General features: G+C 43.6%; 1 protein-coding gene across 1 annotated transcript in view; it reads left to right on the top strand.

Moving 5' to 3' along the window:
• The window catches only part of LOC144600448 (sodium- and chloride-dependent neutral and basic amino acid transporter B(0+)-like), a 50332-nt gene that overhangs the window by 21258 nt on the left and 5940 nt on the right, over nt 1-23134 (top strand). The window contains exons 5-9 of the mRNA XM_078412057.1: nt 1622-1760; nt 5373-5505; nt 6522-6662; nt 13265-13493; nt 20318-20443. Coding sequence (XP_078268183.1) covers nt 1622-1760; nt 5373-5505; nt 6522-6662; nt 13265-13493; nt 20318-20443 — 768 coding nt within the window. The remainder of the gene's footprint in view (nt 1-1621; nt 1761-5372; nt 5506-6521; nt 6663-13264; nt 13494-20317; nt 20444-23134) is intronic.

The following is a 23134-nucleotide window of genomic DNA, read 5'->3' as shown; positions in this document are numbered from 1 at the left end:
TGAAACATGGCCTATTCACCTTCTTCAGGGATGCTACCTGACCTGTTGAATTATTCTGGCATACGTGTCTTTCCCTGGTATAAACCAGCATCTGCAGTTCCTTGTTATTACAAGCCCCAAGGAACAGTGATTTGTGAGTTCTGCAGCTGGTATCTGGCTTATCATCTGTCAACAATAAGAGCATCTTAAACTTAAATATCATCTTCACCATAGAAAGAGGTCCCAAAGTACGCTACGACAAATAGCACAAAATAACACAAGGACAAATTAGTCCACCCAATCAATGAATAAGGGTATGGAAAATGTAGGAAATATGTTGCTGGGGGTTATGGAGAAAATCCCAGAGCTCAGAGCCAGAGCTCAGAACCAGAGCAGAGAGAACCATATTCCATAAGTTATTTCCAGAAAGGTGGAAACAAAATAGAAAAATGGAATTAAAAAAGGTCTGCTTCACAGGGAGAGAAATATTGAGGGATATATTGTGTCTATTTTCAGCTACGAAATTAATTATTTACTTTGATACAAAGAATTAAAACAAAAACAAATTTATTTAGAAAAATTGTAACATTCTGCTAAATATCATTGTAAAGAGTTACAAGGTGCTGATGCATAAAACATAGAAAATTAAAATGCTGTATGTCAAACGGTGTTTTGGCCTTTATTTGCAAAAGGAAAAAGAAGAAAAACAGGATTGGAAACAAAAAATAAAGAATAGTGAGAACACTCAACAGTCAAGTAGCATTTCATAGAATCATAGAGGAATAAAGCACCAAACAGGCCCTTTGGCCCATCATGCCCTACCGATCATCAACAACCTAGCTATATTAATCACAGTACTTCATTTATAGTCTTTTATGCCTTGAATTCAAATGTTCATCCAGCCCTGTCTAATGTCTCTCTGACAATGACCAACATTGTATCCTCCATGGCGGTCAGGCCCTGCAGGAAAATCTCTCTCATTTTCATTAGTTTCTGCTACCTTGCAAAAACTTGTCTTCTACACGAATGAGGACGTGTTGTGGATTATACTGGGGTGGTGAGATTGACATGGTTCAACAGGCAGTGTGTGCATGTTGTGGTATGTAGCATGAGGTTTGCAGTTGAACTAGGTTTATTGGGATGAAGTTAAACAGCCTGATGTGATTAAGCACTGTAATTATGTGGTGCCATTCATAAAGATTTTTGGTTGGGACTGAGGTATTGCAAGTTTAGTGGCGATTTTGGCTTGAGAGTCTCTGGCAGAATTCTGGCAAAAAAACTGTGACAAGTCAACGGCTGCAAGGACCAGTGATGGTCCCGCTGTACTGGCAGCCATAGTAAGTGCTTGCCTTCAGTACACCGCTTGTCCTCCAGAAGGCGTTACGTGGCAACAGTACGGGTCAGGGGTCATGGCCTCGCCTGCCGTGCAAGGGCCCTATAGTATGATTGAAAATCTACCATCATTGACCGAGTGATAACCAGGGCAGACAATTCAGTTATGTCTGACTCCTCTGAACCCTCACTCAGCTGATTTAAGGGGTCAGTCTGATTCAGAGAACAACAATGACCTTGATTATTTGACTGGAAATGTATCTTTGTTTCAAAAGAAATGATCTAGTAAATGCCACCCCACGTTTTCCAGAATCACTCTGCAACCTCACTCTGGATGGCGGATATTTAGAAGTCGTTAATACAACTTGGCTGCAGGCAAACAACAAAACTTGTTCCAATGGATCGGAAATCTATGTTCCTCACCAAAGCCCCACTGAGCAATACTGGGAGTAAGTAACTTGTTGGAGAAAGTGGCATCGTTCACCTGCACCATACAGCCTGCTGCTTCCTCTGGGGAGGATCGTCAAGTGAAAGTCTGGTTTGATGAGTGATTATAAGAGTTTGACTTGGAGCCATAATCAGACAGCCCATCCACCCAACATCTAAGCCAGTCCCATTTGCCTGCATTTGGCCCATATCCCTCTAAATCCATCCTGTCCATGCACCTGTCCAAGTGTCTTTTAAATACTGTTATAGTACCTGCCTCAACAACTTCCTCTGGCAGCTCATTCCATATACCCGCTCCCCTCTGAGTGAAAAGGTTGTCCTTCAAGTTCATATCAAATATTTATCCTCTCACGTTGAACCGGTGTACTCTGATTCTCGATTCCCCTATCATGGTAAAACACTCTGTGCTTTCACCCTATCAATTCCCCTCATGATGTTTTACACCTCTATAAGATTACCCCATAGCCTCATGCACTCCAAGGAATAAAGTCCTTACCTGCCCAACCATTCCCTGTGGCATGCTGGCCTTCATCAGTCACGGTATTGATGTTAGAAGTTGGGCCATTATGTTATAGTTGTACAGGACTGCATTTGTAGTATTATGTTCAGTTTTGGTCACCTCACCCTGCAATCGGAAGAACATTGTTAGCCTGGAACAAATACAACAAAGATTTACGAGGATTTTGTCAGGACTTGAGGGTTTAAGCTACAGGGAGAGGTTGGGCAGGTTAGGGCTTTATTCCTTGGAGGCTGAGGGGTAGTTTTACAGAAGTGTATAAAATCATGAGGGCAATAGCTAGGATGAGTCTTTTCCCCAAAGTAGGGTAATCAAGAACGAGGGGACATAGGTTTAAGGTGAAAGGGGAAAAATGTAATGGGAACCTGAGGGACAGTTTTTTCACAGTTTCTTTTTTTCGTTTTTGTTTTATTTATTGTCACGTTTACCGAGGTGCAGTGAAAAGCTTTTGTTGCGTGCTAACCAGTCAATGGAAAGACAATACATGATTACAATCAAGCCATTCACAGTGTACAGCTACATGATAAAGGGAATAATGTGAATAATGTTTAGTGCAAGATAAAGCCTGAAAAGAAAGTCCGAGGGTCTCCAATGAGGTAGCAATGCGGTAGGTCTTCGGGTACCAGGAGTCGGAGAATGGACAGATCTGAAAGGAGATTGAGAAGAGCATAGTTAAAGTAAGAAATATTGCCATAGGAGTAGAGGTTTAAAAGAGGGGAGCGGTTATAGTGCGTGATTGCAGATCCACTTCTGTAACTAGCACACAAAGAGTCGCTTTGGTTGGGTGCCATCTTAGGTGGTTGGTATATGGAACAAGCTGCCAGAAGAGGTAGCTGAGGCGAGTGCTACAACAACATTCAAATGACATTTGGACAGGTACATGGATAGGAAAGGTTTAGAGAGATATGGTCCAAATGTGGGCAGGTAAGACTAGCATAGATGGGACATCTTAGTTCAGCATGGGCAAGTTGGGCCAAAGGGCATGTTTCTGTGCTGTATGACTTCATGACTTGACTTCACATTTACTTGCTAAACCTTCTTTCTCTAATCCATATACAAGAACCCTGAGGTCCATCTGAAGCCCAACACATTCTGCTTTCCTAAAATTTAACCCATCTTTTTACTTTTGTTCCAAAGTGGGTGACTTCACATTTTTCCATATTTTAACTGCTTTGTTATTTTCACTAAACCTGTTTGCAAATCTCTGATGCTTCCTTGAATCTTCCTTACATTATCACTGTGCCATATATCATTGATTAACCTATATATATTACACTTGATCCCCTTTCTAACTCAATGATTAAGATTGAGAAAGCTGGGGCCACAGCACTGAGTCCTGTGGTACCTAACTGATCACTGTGTCTCAACCTAAAAATGATCATTTTTACTGCTCTGCCCATTAATCAATCCTTAGTCCATGTCAGTACATTGCCTGCAATGTCATGTACTATATTTTAACAACATGAATACAACTCTAGAAAGCTGCAGTTCCAGAAATCCATAAGAGAAAAAGGGTCGAGCAGTATCGGTGGGAAGAGAAATGATGATAACATTTCAAGTCCAAGCGACTTTGTCAAAGCATCTATCAAAGGGTTGACAACCTATCCAGTACAACCACTTGATCCACTACTTGTTATCTGCTTCAGAATCCGAAATGAAATGACCAAATCCCGGCATTTTATTAACTTTGAATATGTTTTCTTTGTTCCTCAGTCTTTGAGTCTCATACTCACTCTGGATCACCAGAGTGGGAGTTTTCTAAAACATTCTTGCAAAATATAAGTGTTATCATTTTTCCTTTCTTGGTCTATAAGCGATCAAGATTAGGTTTTGCTAATTCCCTTTTCCATATCTATGGGTTTTTTCAGGGCATTTTTATGTTTCTTGTCAGTTTGTTCTAATATTCTATCACCTCCTTCCTTCTCAATTCCTTGGCCCTTCTTGCTGACTTCTGAAATGGTCTTAGATTTCAGACCATGTTATTTCTAGCAACAAGGTTTAGAGGGATATGGGCCAAACCAAGGCAAATGGAACCAGCTCAGATGATCAATGTGGTCAGCATAGATGAGTTGGGCCGAAGGGCCTGTTTCCATGTTATACGACTCTGTTTTTATGTTTCTTGCATCTTTTTGCCTAGTTTAGTTTAAAGATAAGAGGAAAGAGGTCATTTAGCACACTGAGTGCCACCAACCAACAATCACCCATACACTAGTTCTATGTTATCCTAGTTTTGCATCCTACACACTAAAGGTAATTTACAGAAGCCAATTAATCTTTTATGAAATGTGGAAGGAAACCAGAGCACCCAGAGGAAACACAGTCACAGAGAGAACGTACAAAATGTATACAGACAGCGCCCATAAGGCCATGTTTAGGAGTAGAATTAGGCCATTCAGCCCATCTAGTCTACTCCACCATTCAATCATGGCTGATCTATCTCTCCCTCCTAACCCCATTCACCTGCCTTCTACCCATAATCTCGGACACCTGGACTAATCAAGAATCTATCTATCTCTGCCTTAAAAATATCCACTGACGGTCTCCACACTTCTGTGGCAAAGAATTCCACAAATTCACCACCCTCTGAAGAAATTCCGCCTCATCTCCTTCCTAAAAGAACTTCCTTTAATTCTGAGGCTATGGCCTCGATTCCTCGATTCTCCCACTAGTGGAAACATCCTCTCCACATCGACTATATCCAAGCCTTTCACTATTCTGTATGTTTCAATGAAGTCCCCCCTCATTCTTCTAAACTCCAGCGAGTACAGGCCCAGTACTGACAAATCCTCATCATACTGTAGGTTAACCTACTCATTCCCGGGATCATTCTTGTAAACATGGTCAGGATCGAACCCAGGCCTCTGGCACTGTAAGGCAGCATCTCTACTGCTGTGCCACTATGCTGTCTCGGTTCTCCTGTGCTGGAAGTTAATTGCTTTCTTGGCAAAGTTTTATGTGTTTTACCTTTGATACATGCTAAAATTGATTTTTAACACATCCAAATGATTGGTTGAATGCCTCATGGTTTGTATCTCATAATGATGGTGTGTACTGAACTAATTCATGAGATGTAATATTTTCTTTTCATCATATTCAGTAAGGAGGTTTTACGCCGGTCAAGGTCGATGGATGAGATGGGGGAGATTGTCTGGCACGTGGCTCTCTGTCTGCTTCTGGCCTGGCTGATAGTTGGGGCCTCCCTGTCTAAAGGAATCAAATCTTCAGGAAAGGTAAAATAATTTCAGAAAGGTAAAATAAATGGGTCAAACTCTGGTTATAAAATATGGGTTTCTACACAAGGAAATCTCATTGATCAGATGGCCCGGTTTACCCCGCAGTGGTGTTACCACTGGATCTGTGCAAGGGGAGCGGGGCATCTGAATATTGTCCCTGGGTGAAGGAATGGCAGCGAATCCCCAAACTGCTGGAACCGGCCCCCAGTCTCAGGGCTTCAGTCACTGCTCCAGGACTGTGGGTGAATATACAGCTGGAAGGCTGATCAGCACTGGCCCAGTGGTTGGACAGATGAGGGCTGGCCCAGTAACCTGGTGGTCTCCTTTAAGGGAAATGTGATTCAACTGAATAGTAAGAATGACATAGAAACCCAACAACAACATTTCATGTCACATCTATTGTGATCTGTTTTCCATTATTTATCCGCTGCTTGATTGCATTCATGGTAAAGAGTATGATTGTCCAGTCGGTGGTTGTAGAGTGGTGCAGTTGGTAGAACTGCTGCTTCACAGCGCTAACAACCCGGGGTCGATCCTGAACTCGGGTGCTGTTGTGTGGAGTTTGCACGTTCTCCCTGTGACTGCGTAGGTTTCCTCCATGTGCTCCTGTTTCCTCCGACATCCCTAAGATGTGCGTGTTTGTAGATTGATTGGCCCTCAGTAAGTTGCCCCGTGTGTAGAGAGTGGATGAGTAAGTGAGATAACACAGAACTAGTGTGAGCGGATGATTGATAGTCAGCATGGACTCGGTGGGCTAAAGAGCCTGTTTCCATGATGTATCACTAAATTATCTCACCTTAGAACTGCAAATGCTGGTTTAAATCAAACTAAATGCCGTTTAAATTTAGTTCACTCAGCGTTAAACGTACATTCCATGTTGTTAGTTCTCATCCACTTCCTCATGCTTCATCCTCTGCTTTGATTATAGTTCCTCCTGTTTGCCTTTTAATTGAATTCAGTGGTGTAGCTGTACAACAACACAGAACAATCTAACAATCGCTCTCCCTGACCAGGTGGTTTATTTCACTGCAACATTCCCGCTCATGGTTCTGACCGTACTTCTGATCCGAGGACTGACCCTGGAGGGAGCCTGGAAGGGGATTGATTTCTACATTGGAAGTCAGTTGGGCCTATCAAAGCTGGTTGATGCTGAGGTAATCTCACTAGGGTAATCCACAGATCACCCGATATACAGAAAACTGTTATAACAGACTGTAGCGGTCAGCTTCTCGTCTATCAATTAGCTCCCAAGCTGCCACTTGCATAGACCGGGGTGAACGATAAGCTTATAACTCGAGCTAATCAATAACAGAGACCTTCTCGACGTTTGAATAGTTAGTCATCTTTATTTTGAAGGCGCAATAAACATATTGGCATATCTTTTGTCATCGACTGGTTATGATTTGCTAGGTAAAATTCCATATCTTACCACAGTCTGCGATGATTACGAATTGTCAGATATAACTTCGGCGGAATCTGTATTAATCTTCTTGTCAATAAGATCTACAACTGATTACATCTTGGCTAATGAATCTTTTGGCGGAGCCTTTGGCTGAACCTCTGTCAGCACCCTCTCGGCTCACACACACTCACAGAACGTACCCAACTGCCCCTACTCTAGCTCCATCCAGCCCCTACGTAAGCATCGCATTAACTCTATAGTGTCTAAACTACAGCAGGATACAAAGTAATAATAATAATGTGCAAAAATAACTAATAAACGCTAAATGGCTCCTACACACCGGCCCTAATTGTTATAACTGTTTAGCACAGCAATTACTAATACAAAAAAAAGGAGGAGCCGAAGAAAAAACTCCATATATAATCAAAGGCATGCACTATACATTGGCATCTAACCTATTACAGTATTTATTCAATCAACAAAATCATCAATAGACAATAGGTGCAGGAGGAGGCCTTTCGGCCCTTCGAGCCAGCACCGCCATTTAATGTCATCATGACTGATCATCCACAATCAGTACCCCGTTCCTGCCTTCTTCCCATACCCCCTGACTCCGCTATCCTTAAGAGCTCTATCTAGCTCTCTCTTGAATGCATTCAGAGAATTGGTCTCCACTGCCTTCTGAGGCAGAGAATTCCACAGATTCACAACTCTCTGACTGAAAAAGTTTTTCCTCATCTCAGATCTAAATGGCTTACCCCTTATTCTTAAACTGTGGCCCCTTGTTCTGGACTCCCCCAACATTGGGAACATGTTTCCTGCCTCTAACGTGTCCAACCCCTTAATAATCATATATGTTTCAATAAGATCCCCTCTCATCCTTCTAAATTCCAGTGTATACAAGCCTAGCTGCTCCAGTCTTTCAACATATGACAGTCCTGGAGACCAAAACTGCACAGTACTCCAGGTGCGGTCTCATGAGGGCCCTATACAACTGCAGAAGGACCTCTTTGCTCCTATACTCAACTCCTCTTGTTATGAAGGCCAACATTCCATTGGCTTTCTTCACTGCTTGCTGTACCTGCATGCTTCCTTTCAGTGACTGATGCACTAGGACACCCAGATCTCGTTGTACGTCCCCTTTTCCTAACTTGACACCATTCAGATAATAATCTGCCTTCTTATTCTTACCACCAAAGTGGATAACCTCACACTTATCCACATCAAACTGCATCTGCCGTGCATCCGCCCACTCACACAACCTGTCCAAGTCACCCTGCAACCTCATATTATCTTCCTCACAGCTCACACTACCACCCAGCTTTTTATCATCTGCAAATTTGCTAATGGTACTTTTAATCCCTTCATCCAAGTCATTAATGTATATTGTAAATAGCTGCGGTCCCAGCACCGAGCCTTGCGGTACCCCACTAGTTACTGCCTGCCATTCTGAAAGGGACCCATTTATCCCCACTCTTTGCTTTCTGTCTGTCAACCAATTTGCTATCCAAGTCAGTACCCTACCCCCAATACCATGTGCTCTAATTTTGCCCACTAATCTCCTATGTGGAATCTTGTCGAAGGCTTTCTGAAAGTCAAGGTACACCACATCCACCGGCTCTCCCCTGTCAATTTTCCTAGTTACATCCTCAAGTAATTCCAGAAGATTAGTCAAGCATGATTTTCCCTTCATAAATGCATGCTGACTCAGAACGATCCTGTTACTGCTATCCAAATGCTCCGCAATTTCGTCTATTATAATTGACTCCAGCAGCTTCCCCACCACTGATGTCAGACTAACTGGTCTATAATTTCCCGTTTTCTCTCTCCCTCCTTTCTTGAAAAGTGGGATAACCCATCCAATCCACAGGAACCCTCCAATCCACAGGAACTGATCCTGAATCTATAGAACATTGGAAAATGATTACCAATGGATCCACAATTTCTAGAGCCACCTCCTTAAGTACCCTGGGATGCAGACCATCAGGCCCTGGGGATTTATCAGCCTTCAGTCCCATCAGTCTACCCAACATCATTTCCTGCCTAATGTGAATCTCCTTCAGTTCCTCCGTCACCCTAGGATCTCTGGCCACTAGAACATCTGGGAGATTGTTTGTAGCTTCCTTAGTGAAGACAGATCCAAAGTACCGGTTCAACTCGTCTGCCATTTCCTTGTCCCCATAATAAATTCCCCTGCTTCTGACTTCAAGGGACCCACATTTGACTTGACTATTTTTTTCCTCTTCACATACCTAAAAAAGCTTTTACTATCCTCCTTTATATTATTGGCTAACTTACCCTCGTACCTCATCTTTTCACCCCGTATTGCCTTTTTAGTTATCTTCTGTTGCTCTTTAAAAGATTCCCAATCCTCTGGATTCCCACTCTTCTTTGCAATGCTCTTAGTCTGCAGCCGAATGGTGCGCACGTCCTCACGTGCATCCGGTATGGTCTCCATTATTCTGCCCATCAGCCAGGAGTTTTCAGTCTCCTTCTTTTCCAGTTTAAGAAGCGGTCTACCGTTAGTCCTCCGGCTTCATCTGCTGGATTTTCCTTTGTACTAACATATCTCCATTGCAATGTGTCAGTAACATCACTCACAAAAGCGATTCTGTTAGCTAAAAACATCTGAAAGCATTTGGTTTAGTTGTTGATGTATATAAGCACGGTTGTGCTATCGGTCCAGAAAACGGATTTGTCCAGCTGGAGCTGTAATTCTTTTTGCAGCATTACATTAACTTTAACAGCTAAGACTGCAGCTGTAAGCACCTTTCTGGGAAATGTCATCTGTTTTAATGGTGCCACTCTGGCCTTACCCATTACAAATGCAACATGCACCTTCTTACTGTGATTTTCCAGTCTCAGATATGAAACAGTGCCCTAACCACTTTCACTTGTGTCTGAGAAGTGGTGTAGCTGTACATTTCTGATTTGACCAAAGTTGGTAGGCTTCATGCACCGGTCAAACTCCGCAATCTTATCAAGATCCGTCAGCAATCCTGTCCACTTCTGATGGAAAGTTTGGGGTATATCGAAATCCCAACCAAGCTTCTCCTTGCAGAGTTCCTGCATAATCAACTTAGCAGGCAGAGTAAATGGTGCTAGAAATCCTAAAGGATCGTAAATAGTGCCAACTACTGACAGGATACCATGTCTGTTGTATGGTCGTTCCTGTACAGCAATTTTGAACTTGAACCCATCGGTTTCCACGCACCAGCACAATCCTCGTGCTCTCTCCATCGGCAGATTGTCCTGATCCAAGTCCAACTCCTTGATCTCTTTAGCCCTACTTGCTTGAGGAATGGATGCTAGTACAGCACGGCTATTACTGATCCACTTCCATAGCGTAAATCCTCTCATTTGGCAGATGTCAGTCAGGTCTTTTACCATCCAGACTGCTTCTAGTTCCGAAGGCATGGACTTCAAACGGTCATCCACATAGAAGTTGCTCTTCACCGTGTCTACCACCTCTTCCGATAAGTGTGCTCCGTTGTCCTCAGCAGTTTTTCTCAATGCAAAGTTTGCACAACTTGGTGATGACACGGTTCCGAAAAGATGTACCTTCATCTGGTATTCCACAACATCTTGCTGCACATCACCATCAGGCCACCACAGAAATCGCAGATAGTCAACATGCTTTTCCGATACCTTGATCTGATGAAACATTACTTTAATATCCGCCATCAAAGCAACCGGCTCTTGTCAGAATCTGATGAGAACTCCAATGAGTAAGTTAGTTAGGTCTGGACCTTGTAGCAGCTGGCAGTTAAGTGATGTCCCCATAAAGACTGCCGCACAGTCAAAGACCACTCTTATGGTTCCTTTCTTCGAGTGATACACCCCGTGATGAGGGATGTACCAGAGTTTCCCATCATTACGATTCAACTGGTCCCTTGGTACCCTTTCAGCATAACCATTATCGATCATTTCCATGAGGAAAGATGTGTATTCACTGCAAAACTTTTCATCCTTATTAAACTTGCGTTTCAAGCTCTGGATACGCTGCTGTGCAATGCAACGATTGCTCGGCATGCTGGCATTCTCCTGATTGGAAGGTAAGTCCAAACAATAATGTCCATCTGTCATCCTTGCCGAACGATTCATAATATCCATGAACTTTACCTCTTCTCTCGACATTTCTTCTTTGTCCTTGCTGGATTCTTCATTGAAGTCATGGTTGTATTGTTTGACCAAAAGTTCCTCCAGATTAACAAGATATTTGATTAACAACCGCTGTAGGAAAGCCTTTTCCAATGCTGTTGTCATGGTCCTCTCTATTTACATCACAAATAACCTATCCCAACAAGGTTTTCATGGCGGATGGTCCATCCTCTTTGCTGTGGACCACTTCCCAAGGTTCCAATACCTTGGAAGCATTAGCTCCAATGAGTAAGTCAATACCAGAGTCTATTTCAGTTATCTTGATATTCTTCAAATAAGGCCATTGCTCCAGGTCTTCCTGTCTTGTGACTGAACATCAGATTTAATTTCAGACATTCTGAGCTTGTTAACGAAACCTAGATGTGCTTTATTTTCTCCTTATCGCTTCGTATTTTTTAAACAAGACTTGGTAACCAGGGACTCCCAAGGTCGTTGCTACACTGTCCGCATTCCAAGCTCTCGATCATTCGAAAACAGCTTTTGTTATCTCACACAGAAATACCAATTTAAAGTAGACTACGATTTCTGCTGTTTTTTCCCCACAGTCTCTGTCCAAGAGCTAATTCTCTTCAAATAACTCTAAGAGACAGATATAAGGCTTCAGCTTCCGCGAACTGCTTATACAATACAGCAGTATGAAAGATTTTGGCAATAAATCTCGCCCTGGTCAGTAAACTTTCGTAGCCTTCGTCTCTTGTGAAGACAAGCTTTCTGAACTTTCGAAAGAGTAAATTCCAATAAATCGTTCCAGCTTAGGCAGATTTCACGATGAATCACTCCAGTTCAGATAAGATCTCACACTTTGTCTCGAGGTAAGTTCTCTGAACTTTCCAAGGAGTAGATTCAAGCTGATCGCTTCAGCTTAAGAAGGTTTTGTACGCGATGTAGCGGCCAGCTTCTCGTCTATCAATTAGCTCCCAAGCTGCCACTTGCATAGACCGGGTGAACGATAAGCTTATAACTCGAGCTATCAATAACGGAGACCTTCTCGACGTTTGAATAGTTAGTCATCTTTATTTTGAAGGCGCAATAAACATGTTGGCATATCTCTTGTCATCGACCGGTTATTGATTTGCTAGGTAAAATTCCATATCTTACACAGTCTGCGATTGATACGAATTGCCAGATATAACTTCAGCGGAATCTAGCCTATCCAATCATTTAAGAATTTTATGTTCAATAAAATCCCTTCTCGTCCTAAATTCCAAAGATTACAAGTCCAGTCCCGCCATCCCGGCAATTAACCTGGTGAACCACGCTGCACTTCCTCAATTGCAATAATGTCCTTCCTCAAATTAGGAGACCAAAATTGCACACAATATAGGGAGAATAAGACTTGAAACGTCACCTTTTCCTTTTCTCCAGAAATGCTGCCTGATCCACTGAGTTACTCCACCATTTTGTGTCTATCTATAGGGAGAGGTTGGGCAGGATTGAACTTTATGCCTTGGAACGCAGGAGGCTGAGGGGCGATCTTATAGAGATGTATAAGATAATGAGGGGAATAGATGGGGTAAATGCATCAAATCTTTTTCTCCAGGGTTGGGGATTCAAGAACCAGAGGACATAGGTTTGTGAGATGGGAAAGAATCAAAGGAACCTGAGCAATGGTTTCACTCAGAGGGTGATGTGTACAGTATATGGAACAAGGGAAAATGAGGCTAGCATAGATGGTGTCTTGGTTGGCATGAGAAAGTTGGGCTGAAGGACCTATTAACTCTAATAAGAGCTGCTATAGCACCTGCCTCAACTACCTCCTCTGGCAGCTTGTTCCATAAACCCACCACCCTCTGAATGAAAAAGTGAGAAGTTAGTGGTGAGAAAGTGAAAGTACAAGAACAGGCCCACAATGTTTATGCCCAACATGATGCTGAGACTATCTGCCAACATGTAATCCAGATCTCTCCATTGCTTGCATATCCATGTGCCTATCCAAATGTTTCTTCAATGCGACTATCATATCTGCCTCCACCACCAACCCCAGCAATGTTTTCCAGGCGGTTGCCATGCTATGTGTAAAACACTTACCTTGCACATCATCTTTAAACTTTGTCCCTCCCTCCATAGAGCTATGCCCTCTCGTATTTGTTCTTTCTATCCGGAAACAGGTTCTGACTGTCTCTGATCCAAACTTGTTGAATAAGTTTGAATTTAATATCCCTGATGTGACTAATTTTATTTTCTGTTTCCCAGGTTTGGAAAGATGCTGCAACACAAATATGCTATTCTTTTGCAGTGGGATGGGGTAACTTGATAACCCTGTCGTCCTACAACAAATTCCACAACAACTGTTACAGAGACACCATCACTGTCTGTGCGGTGAACTGTGCCACGAGTATGTTTGCTGGATTTGCCATCTTCTCCGTCCTGGGACACATGGCTCACATACAGAACAAGCCTGTTTCAGAGGTCGTTCAGTCAGGTAACTGTGGTGTCAGACTCACTGTACTGGATTTTGATGGAGTAGATGGTGATGGAGTAGGGAACCTCACTGCCCACCTCACCGGTTAGATTCTCTCCCCACAGATGCTTCCTGACCTGCTGATCATTTCTGGCATTCTCTTTGTTTCATCAAAAGCGATCAGTAATTCATCATTGGGAATAATCAGAATGGGAGAAATCTTCAAACAGGATTCCTTACCCTTAGCCATTTCTCTGACATCAACCCTCTGTTAGGTGTGAAGAGTACAGTAATCAACACTTAGATCCAAAGCAGTGACTCATTTGTGGAGATGTTTAGGTCGAATGTGCCACACAGCTCATTAGAGTAACGAGCTGAATAATGAAACGGAATCGATAGACTTGTTTGTTCATACTTTGCTCTTGATTGGGAAATGTTCAGAATGGCAGATCGGGAAGGCACACTGCTTTTACTTAACTTCCTTGTGCAACTTAGAACACTTGATTAATATCACAAATTGAATATATCATGCTCAAGTATTAATCTTTATGAAAGAAAAAGATTGAACAAATTAATCTCTCCCTTTACATTATGTCATTGTAGTGATTCATGGGGAGGTTTAGTTTATTGCTAATACCAATTATTAGTACCGTATAACATAATCAGAGTAAATGTTAGTAATTGTATGAAAGGATGTAATTACACGCGAGATCCACTAAACCGTGTTGACATTCCAGTAGTTTTTGTTTATAAATTTTTTTTTTTGGTCCTTCGACCCACTGAGTCCACATCGACCACTGATAACCCGTTCACATTAGTTCCATGGTTTTTTCATTTACTCCCTACACACTAAGGGCAATTTACAGAAGTCAATTAACCTACAAACCTACACGGACACAGGGAAAACGAGCAAACTCCACACTGACAGCACCTGAGTTCAGGATCTAACCCAGGTTTTTAGCACTGTGATGCAGTAGCTCTACCAGATGCGACACTGCACCATCCACAAGATAGGTACAGTAGATGTAAGATGGGGAAATAAAATGAGAGCAAAGTTATGCTCCATCAGAGCTCAGGTATCCAGTCTGACTAATCCCGGGCTTTGTATTAGCTGCTGTGATGGGAGATTGATCAGGAAACCCTCTTCCTTCACCTCCCTCTCTTTCCCAAAGCCACTCCCAAACAACTCCTACTCGTTTAACCTGCAACACAGAATCACTCATGAATTAACGCCCCAAACAAAGTATGTGAGACTTCAATTTTCTCTGATGCAATGGGTATTTAAAAGCTGCTGGAAATGCCCCAAATAATGATGGAGGTGAGGACACACTCTACGATGGCAGTATAGAATTGGACCATTGCCTATGGCAGATTGTGTTTCCTCAGCTGCCGCAAGAAGTACATCCTCTGTTGGGCCTTTTTGACTATGGAATCAATGGTGGCTCCCCCATTTAAGGTCCCTGGAGATGATGGTTCCAAGAAACGTAAATGATTGCACAGATGTGACTAAGGTGTTGTTGATGTTGAGTGGGGGGAGGGGAGGGGGAACGCTCCTAAAGTCTACTATCAATTCCACTGTCTTAAGAGCATTGAGCTCCAGGTTGTTGCGAAGGCACTAGGACGCCAGCGGTGTCACTTCCTGTCTGTAGGCAGATTCCTTCCCATCCTGGAGAGAGAGTAAAGAAGAGGGGAGAGTACGCAGCCTTGCGGTGCTCCTATGCTGAGGATCTGCGGGTCTGAGATGTGCTTTCCCAGCCTCACATGCTGCTTCCTGTCTGTCAAGAAGTTGATGATCCACTGACAGAGGGGTTCAGGCACAGTCAACTGGGAGAGTTTGGAGTGTGGTAGCTCTGGCACAATGGTGTTAAATGCAGAACTAAAATCCACAAACAGAATCCTTGCATAGGTCCCCTGGCGGTCTAGGTGCTGGAGGATGAAGTGCAGGCCTAGGTTGACTGCATCATCCACCGATCTATTGGCCCTGTACGCAAACTGCAGAGGGTCCAGCAGGGGGTTTGTGATATTTTTCAGCTGGGCCAGCACGTCTTTCAAAGGTCTTCATGACTACAGAGGTCAGTGCGACAGGCCTGTAGTCATTAAGACCAGTGATCCTTGTCTTTTTGGGTACAGGGACAATAGTGGAGACTTTGAAGCAGGCAGAGACAGTACAGGTTTGCAGGGACTGGTTGAAAATGTCTGTGTAGATCGGTGCCAGTTGTGCGGCACAGAGGTTAAGGGTAGAGGGAGGAACATTGTCCGGTCCTGGAGATTTCCGGCTTTTCTGTTTCCTGAACAGCGTCTCCACCTCCGCAATTTCTATTGTTGGAGATGGAGAAGTGGCCAGACTGATGTTGGGCAGCAAGGAGGGGGGTCGGTGGTGGACGAGGGCCCAGTCTGTGCAGACTGGAGTCAGGTTGTAAGTGAGTGTGAAGTGGTGATTGCAGAGGGGTCGGGGGTTGGGGGAGAAGGGGCCAGTCTTTGCAGACTGGAGTCAGGCTGTGAGTAGGTGTGAAGTGGTGATTGGGGATGGGGTACCAGGGTTATGTTTCTGTTTATCGAACCTGCAGTAGAACTCGTTCAGGTTGTTGGTCAGTTGACGATTATCCAAGGAGCGGGGTTTTTTCTCTTGTAGCTGGTGATTTCTTGCAAGCCCTTCCAAACTGAAGAAGAGTCATTAGTTGAGAACTTGTTTCTCGGAGTACCTTTCCTTGGCAGCTCTGATTCCTCTTCTCTGCTTGTACTTGGCCTGCTTGAAGAGGTCTGCATCCCCGCTCCTGTAGGCCTCATCTTTAGACTGGCGGAGCTGTCTGAGTTCTGGGGTTCAATAATGACCAGGGCCTGTCATTGTTGAACCAGATCCGGGTCTTAGTGGGAATGCAACTGTCCTCGCAAAAGCTGATATAGGAAGTCACAGTGTCTGTATACTCACAGGTTTGTGGTTGCTTCCCTGAACACATTCCAATTAGTGCAGTCAAAACAGGACTGTAGTTTTTCAATGCCCTCGCTTGTCATTGTTCTGACCACAGGTTTAGCAGATTTTAGTTTCTGCCTGCAGGTCGGAATAAGGTGAACTAAACATTGATCAGAGAGACCCAGAGCCGCCCGTGGAACAGAGCGATATGCAGCTATTTTCCTCATTTACACATTGTCACATGTTTCTCAGGGCAGCTTCTGCCTTTCTGTTAAACCCAACATAACTAGATCTGAAATCTGAGCAGTTGCTTGTGGTTATCCAGTTCAAATACAAGATGCAGAGTTCACACACTCAAAGTTCTCCTGTTTCCCCTTTGCTTCCTTCTCCTGCTGCCTTTCCTTCTCTCTTTCCACGTCCGGGCAATGAACAAGCCACTTTGATAGTAGCTGATAACTGTTGATAGAGAAGTCACTACAGGCCTGGACACCTTCTTGCCCAAGTATTTCAGGCAAATTCCTGACCAGACTGGACATCTAAGCATCTGTCTAAGGACATCTGTCAAGGAGCCACAGTTTAAGAATAAGGGGTAGGTGTTTAGAACTGAGATGAGGAAAAACTTTTTCAGTCAGAGTTGTGAATCTGTGGAATTCTCTGCCTCAGAAGGCAGTGGAGGCCAATTCTCTGAATGCATTCAAGAGAGAGCTAGATAGAGCTCTAAAGGATAGCGGAGTCAGGGGGTATGGGGAGAAGGCAGGAACGGGGTACTGATTGAGAATGATCAGCCATGATCACATTGAATGGCGGTGCTGGCTCGAAGGGCCAAATGGCCTCCTCCTGCTCCTATTGTCTATTGTCTATTGACCCACTCGGTTGTTCAGTGATTCACCTGCGATTTTCCTCAAACTTGTTCACCAAGTATATTTTGTGCTCTCATTTTTCTCTCCTAATTTCTCTTTTATTTATATCCCCATAGTCATGCATGGCCTCTCCTTTCAGCTCAGCGGCCTTGTCTCTGATTATGTTTATTGCTTTACCTCACCCTCAATAATCTTTCAGATTCAAGGTTTCCTTATATTTGTTGCCTTTATTCTTCATGGGATCTCGTTGCTCCTGAACTCTCGTGACTAGACTTTTGAATGACTATCACTTGCTAGATTTACCCACAAGTAGCTGTTCCCCGTCTAGTTTGCCTTGTCCGATCTAATGATATTGAAATTGGCATTCATAAGTTTAATAGGAGCAGAATTAAGTCATTCGGCCCATCGAGTCTACTCCGCCATTCAATCATGACTGATCTATCTTTCCCTCTCAACCCTCTCAACCCCATTCTCTTTTCTTGTCTCCTTAACCCCTGACACTCTTACTAATCAAGAATCCTTCCATCAGTTCAGATCCTTAATTTAAAATCTTCCCCCTTTCCAATACTGCCTTTACACCCATTTTACACCATTTCTCAGCTACATTCCCAAAGACTAGTTCCAGTACTTTCCCTTCTTTGGTCGCATTATCTTTGTATTGGGATGCACTTAAAAAATTCTAATCATCCCTGAAACTTTCAGACAAAGGGAATCCCAATTGATATCCTGGAACTCTGTGTCTAGGTGATCTCCTTGCATATACTCGAATAAACAAGTGAATAGAGGTGCTTGAGTTATAGCTGATTGTTGTGAGATGCATGGAGTGACTAAAGGACCTGTCCCACTTCGGCGATTTTTTAGGCGACAACAGGCGACTAGGCTGTCGCCACATGATCGCTAGGATGTCGCCTGTATGGTCGTGAGTAGTCTCCTCAGTCGCCCAAAGAGTTGTAGCGTCTTTCTGGTGGCTGCTGGATTTTGAAATGTTGAAATATTTTCGGCAACAGTGGGTTTGACGCCAATGAGCATAGCTTGACATCTCCTGATGTAGGTGCTGTCGTAGGTTGTCGCCAATGCTGACTTCGGTGAGTTCCATTGGCGACTACCTACGTCAACCGGCGACAGGTACTGCCGTCAAAACCGGAGGCCAAAATGACGTGAATTGTCTTCAGTTGTCTCCCAACAGGGTCGTAGCTTGTCGTGGGTAGACGTAGGTTGACTTCAGTTGTCATAGGTGTCGTTGTAGGTTGTCGTAGGTGCGGTCGTAGGTGGACGTCCTACTCACGACGATTGGGTCGCCGGTTGTCGGTAGCTTGCCGTAGCTTGACGTCGACTAAGTGATAGGTTGTTGTAGCTTGTCGTAGACATTGTCGTAGGGGGGTCCATTCACCGTTTTTTCGGCGACCTGCTACGATTATGACAGTCGTTGGCAGTCACCTAAAAAATCGCCTAAAAAACAGGCCCTTAAAACTGACTGATGTAACAAACAACGGGTGTAACAAATAGTCTGGTGGGATTATGAGGACTTTGGAAGAGGAAGGATGAGGACCCACAATATTGTTTATGTGATCATGGCGGAGAGTTCACTGCTCTTGTGGTGAGCCTCTTCGTGGCGGCACTGTTGTTGCCGCTGCGGCCCGCCTGTTGTCCAATGTGTTAGTCTTTTTTTTCACTGTTTGTCTGTTTTTGAGTTGTGTTCGATGTGGGGGGGGGGGGTAACTTGCAGGTCATCTCTTCCCTAATGGAGGGGTGATCTCTTTGAGACGCACCTCCGTTCGAGCTGTGGCCTAACACTGGCCTGGCACCAGGAGCGGGCGGCCTCCTGCGGATCCGGCGGAGCTGAAGCCCCGGTTCACAGAGCCTGCGGACTTACTCACCATCAGAGGATTCGGCTGTGGGCCGCGGGCCCTGTGGACATTGGGAGTCTCAGATCCTTGGTTGGCGACCGGCTTGGGTGCTCCAGCAGCAGCAGTGACATCTTCTTCCGCCCCGAATCGCGGGGCTTGGGTCGACCCATCGACCGGACATTCCATCGTCCGGCGCGGCTCAAAATCGGTGGCGAGATTTTACACCGCCCGGGAGCTTCGGTGTCGGGAGCCTCGGCGTAGCATTTTGCTGCCCACCACGGGAGAAGAAGCGAAGAAGAAACGAAGAGGCAGGGAAGGATGAAACATTTTGGCCTTCCATCACGGTGAGGAGGATTGGAGGGACTCACTGTGATGGATGTTTTGTGTTGGACTTGTGAATTGTGTTTGTTGCTTTATTGCTTTTTTTGATGTTGGACTGCACGGTGGTGAATATGACTATGACAAATCAATGGGACGATGCTGGAGAGAGTCAAAAACTTCAAATTCCTGGGTGTGCATATTTCCGAAGATCTTTCCTGGACACAGCATACTGATGCAATTATAAAAAAGCACATCAATACCTCTACTTCCTGAGAAGATTACGGATATTTGGTATGTCAGAGAGGATTCTCATGAACTTCTACAGGGGTATAGTAGAGAGCATATTAATTGGCTGCATCGCGGCCTGGTTCATCAACTTGAATGCCCAGGAGCGAAAAAAACTGAAAAAAGATGTGAACATGGCCCAGTGCATCACCAGCTCTGACGTCTCCACTATCGAAGGGATTTACTGGAGTCGCTGCCACAAAAAGGCAGCCAGCATCATCAGAGACCCACACTACCTTGACCGCACTCTCATTTCACGCCTGCCATCGGGAAGAAGGTACAGGAGCCTGAAAACTGTAACGTCCACATTCAGGAACAGCTTCTTCCCACAGCCATCAGGCTATTTAACGCTACAACCTCAAATAAGCTCTGAACTACAATAGATGATTATTGTTATTATTGCACTATAATTGTATGTTTTTTGTGTGTATGTATTTTAGTGTATTTGTGAGTATGTGATTATATATACACACACACTGAACTTTTTTTCTCTCATTTATTATATTGTTTACAGTGCACTGTTTACATATTCTGTTGTGCTACTGTAAGTAAGAATTTCATTGTTCTATGTGGGACATATGACAACAAAACACTTGACTCTTGATTGTATCCACTGTTCAGGTTTCGGTTTGGTTTTCATCGCCTACCCAGAGGCTCTTGCACAGCTGCCGTGGGCTCCTCTATGGTCCACTTTGTTTTTCTTCATGCTGATCACGCTGGGAATCGACACTCAGTTTGGAACATTTGGTGAGAGAGCAGAGATCTTCCTCTTTTGAAGTGAAGTTATCTGAATTGTTCTTTTATACCATGAGAAATTTCTGCTGGCCGTATGATAATGGATGACCACTCCTTGCTTCTTTAGTTTTGGTTTAGGTTTATTATTGTCACGTACCAAGGTACAGTGAAAAGCAATGTTCTGAATGCTATCCAATTGAATCAGATAACTTTATACATAAATGCAATCAAGTCAAACTCAAGTACAATAGGTAGAGCAAAGAAAAAGGTACAGAGTGCAGAATGTAGTTCTTAGCATTGTAGTGCAACAGTTCTTTGTGTTGTATTGTGCAGACAATACTCCACTCATTGCCTTCCAGTAGCATCTGGCTGTTTGTTTTAAATGAGTCAACAATTGAAGTGAATTGTGAAAAGTGAAAGAAATATCACTGGGCATGTTTGTAATGTAACTTCTGTTTTACAGTTACTCCAGTGATTACTAATCTCCCGTTTTGGGCCATAATTCCTCTTCCACAACCATTACACCTAGTTCTTGGGACATAAATTATGCAGTTTATGTTTCCTCCCCCAAGGTTTAACACACATCAGAATAATGGGAGTGGGATTGGATGAAGAGGGGAAGTTGTCCTCATCTGCTTCCTCAGTGGGTGGGGTTCTGATCGTCTCCAATTTTCTTAGGGCTCAGTTTATTAATCTGGAGATAATTGTCTGTTGTTCATCTTTTAATTTAGATGCACCTTCACCAGTACCTAATTGTCCTATCAATGTTTTTAGTTCCCCAAGGGCCATTATAATTGGACATTTCCCTTCCTCTCCAAGTGATTCTGATAGTTTTTTGAGATGTCCTTAATCCTCGCACTGGCCAAGCAGCAAAGTATTTGCGCCTTGTGCTGCTGAATACAAAGAATTATATCCATCCCACTAAATACACTGCCAACCATTATTATTACATTTAGAAACATAGAAACACAGAAAATAGGTGCAGGAAGAGGTCATTTGGGCATTCGAGCCAGCACCACCATTCATTGTGATCACGGCTGATCATCTACAATCAGTAACCTGTGCCTGCCTTCTACCCATATCCCTTGATTCCACTAGTCCCTAGAGCTCTATCTATCTTTTAAATTCATCCAGTGAATTGGTCTCCACTGCCTTCTGCGGCAGAGAATTCCACAAACTCGCAACTCTCTAGGTGAAAAAGTTTCTTCTCACCTCAGTTTTAAATGGCCTCCACTTTATTCTTAAAATGTGTCCCCTGGTTCTGGACTCCCCCAACATTGGGAACATTTTTCCTGCATCTAGCTTGTCTAGTCCTTTTATAATTTTATTCGTCTCTACAAGATCCCCTCTCATCCTTCTAAACTCCAGTGAATACAAGCTTAATCTTTCCAATCTTTCCCCGTATGACAGTTCCTCCATCCCAGGCATGCCACGTCATGGATAGTCCCAATGCCATGTGTATTGTGGTCAAGTTGTACACTTTCCTCCCTGTTGTGGGCACTTGTCAAAACATTATCTATCCATTAAACAAGTGCAAGGGCTGAGGCTCCTCCAATATTACCTCCTGATCCCATGCTTGCATCACTTGTTGTTGCAGTCTCTTGTCCTTCCTGACTGGACATTCCTGCAGTACTTAATCTAAAGGAGTGGAACACAGTGTCCAACAGTTTCCCCTTCCCAATATGTCATAATACGCCACTCTCTGGACACTGCACATGATCTGGACACTCACAGAGTCTACTTAACCTCCTGCAGTTTCTTAACAGTCAGTCTGGGAAAACGGCTCACCGATCTTGCTCCCACGAGAAGCAGCACAGACGCACTGACTGCAATTGTTTCAATTTGACAATGGGCTCTAATAAACAGGCATGTGAGTGAGGTAAAGAAAAAAGAGGAAAAGGGCTTGTGTGAGGCATATATTGGGGGTCAAACATTTACACACAGAATTACCAGTTTCAAGCCTCTTTTAGTGCATTTCAAAGTAAAAACAGTCATTAGAAAATAATGTGAATATGTCACTGTACACTAATACCATTTTGAAGTAAATTCGCACATTAATTGATAATTAGCCCAAAAAGGTGGTAATTGGCTTTTCTGCTGTGTTTTATATTTTAACGCTGTCTTAATTAATTTAGTCTTATAATCTTGCACTTAAACTTAATATTTACTCATTACAGTTCCACCACTCATTTTCTGGCACTCTTGATTCCAGAGCTTTAATGGTTTATCCAGCAGGCCAAGGAAGTTGGCTATGGGGATAGATTTGCTGGCTCCAGCTGGGTTGGAGTTCCACAGCCCCGGCCGCAGGTTACAAATTCAACTCACTGATCGGCCGCGGAAGTCCAGGCGAGGTCGAGATTGGCTGCCTTGCCCAGCCTAGGTGCCACATTTGCGGCGAGACTTCCAGGGCGCGAGGGGAGATTTCTCGCGGAACCCCAAGAGACCTCGAGCGGAACCTAGTGTTCATTACAAGTTTACACATTGTGTTTTTTTCTTTCTTTTTTTCCGATCGGAAACCATGCTAAAAGCATGGAAAATGGATTAAAAAAACGTGGACATCAGTGGAAATGCAGAAAATTCACATGCCTGTATAAAGTTTCAGATAATTTTCATGTTCCTGTATTAGTTATGTTCACTCCATTTAATTTACAAGTTATTTTTAAATTATTTTCTATTTCTAAACATTTCAAATGTATAAAAAAC

This window comes from Rhinoraja longicauda, chromosome 15 (genome assembly GCF_053455715.1).
Source record: "Rhinoraja longicauda isolate Sanriku21f chromosome 15, sRhiLon1.1, whole genome shotgun sequence".
Classification (NCBI taxonomy): domain Eukaryota; kingdom Metazoa; phylum Chordata; class Chondrichthyes; order Rajiformes; family Arhynchobatidae; genus Rhinoraja; species Rhinoraja longicauda.
Note: the sequence above shows the minus strand (reverse complement) of the source record. Positions and strands in the feature narration are given on the sequence as shown.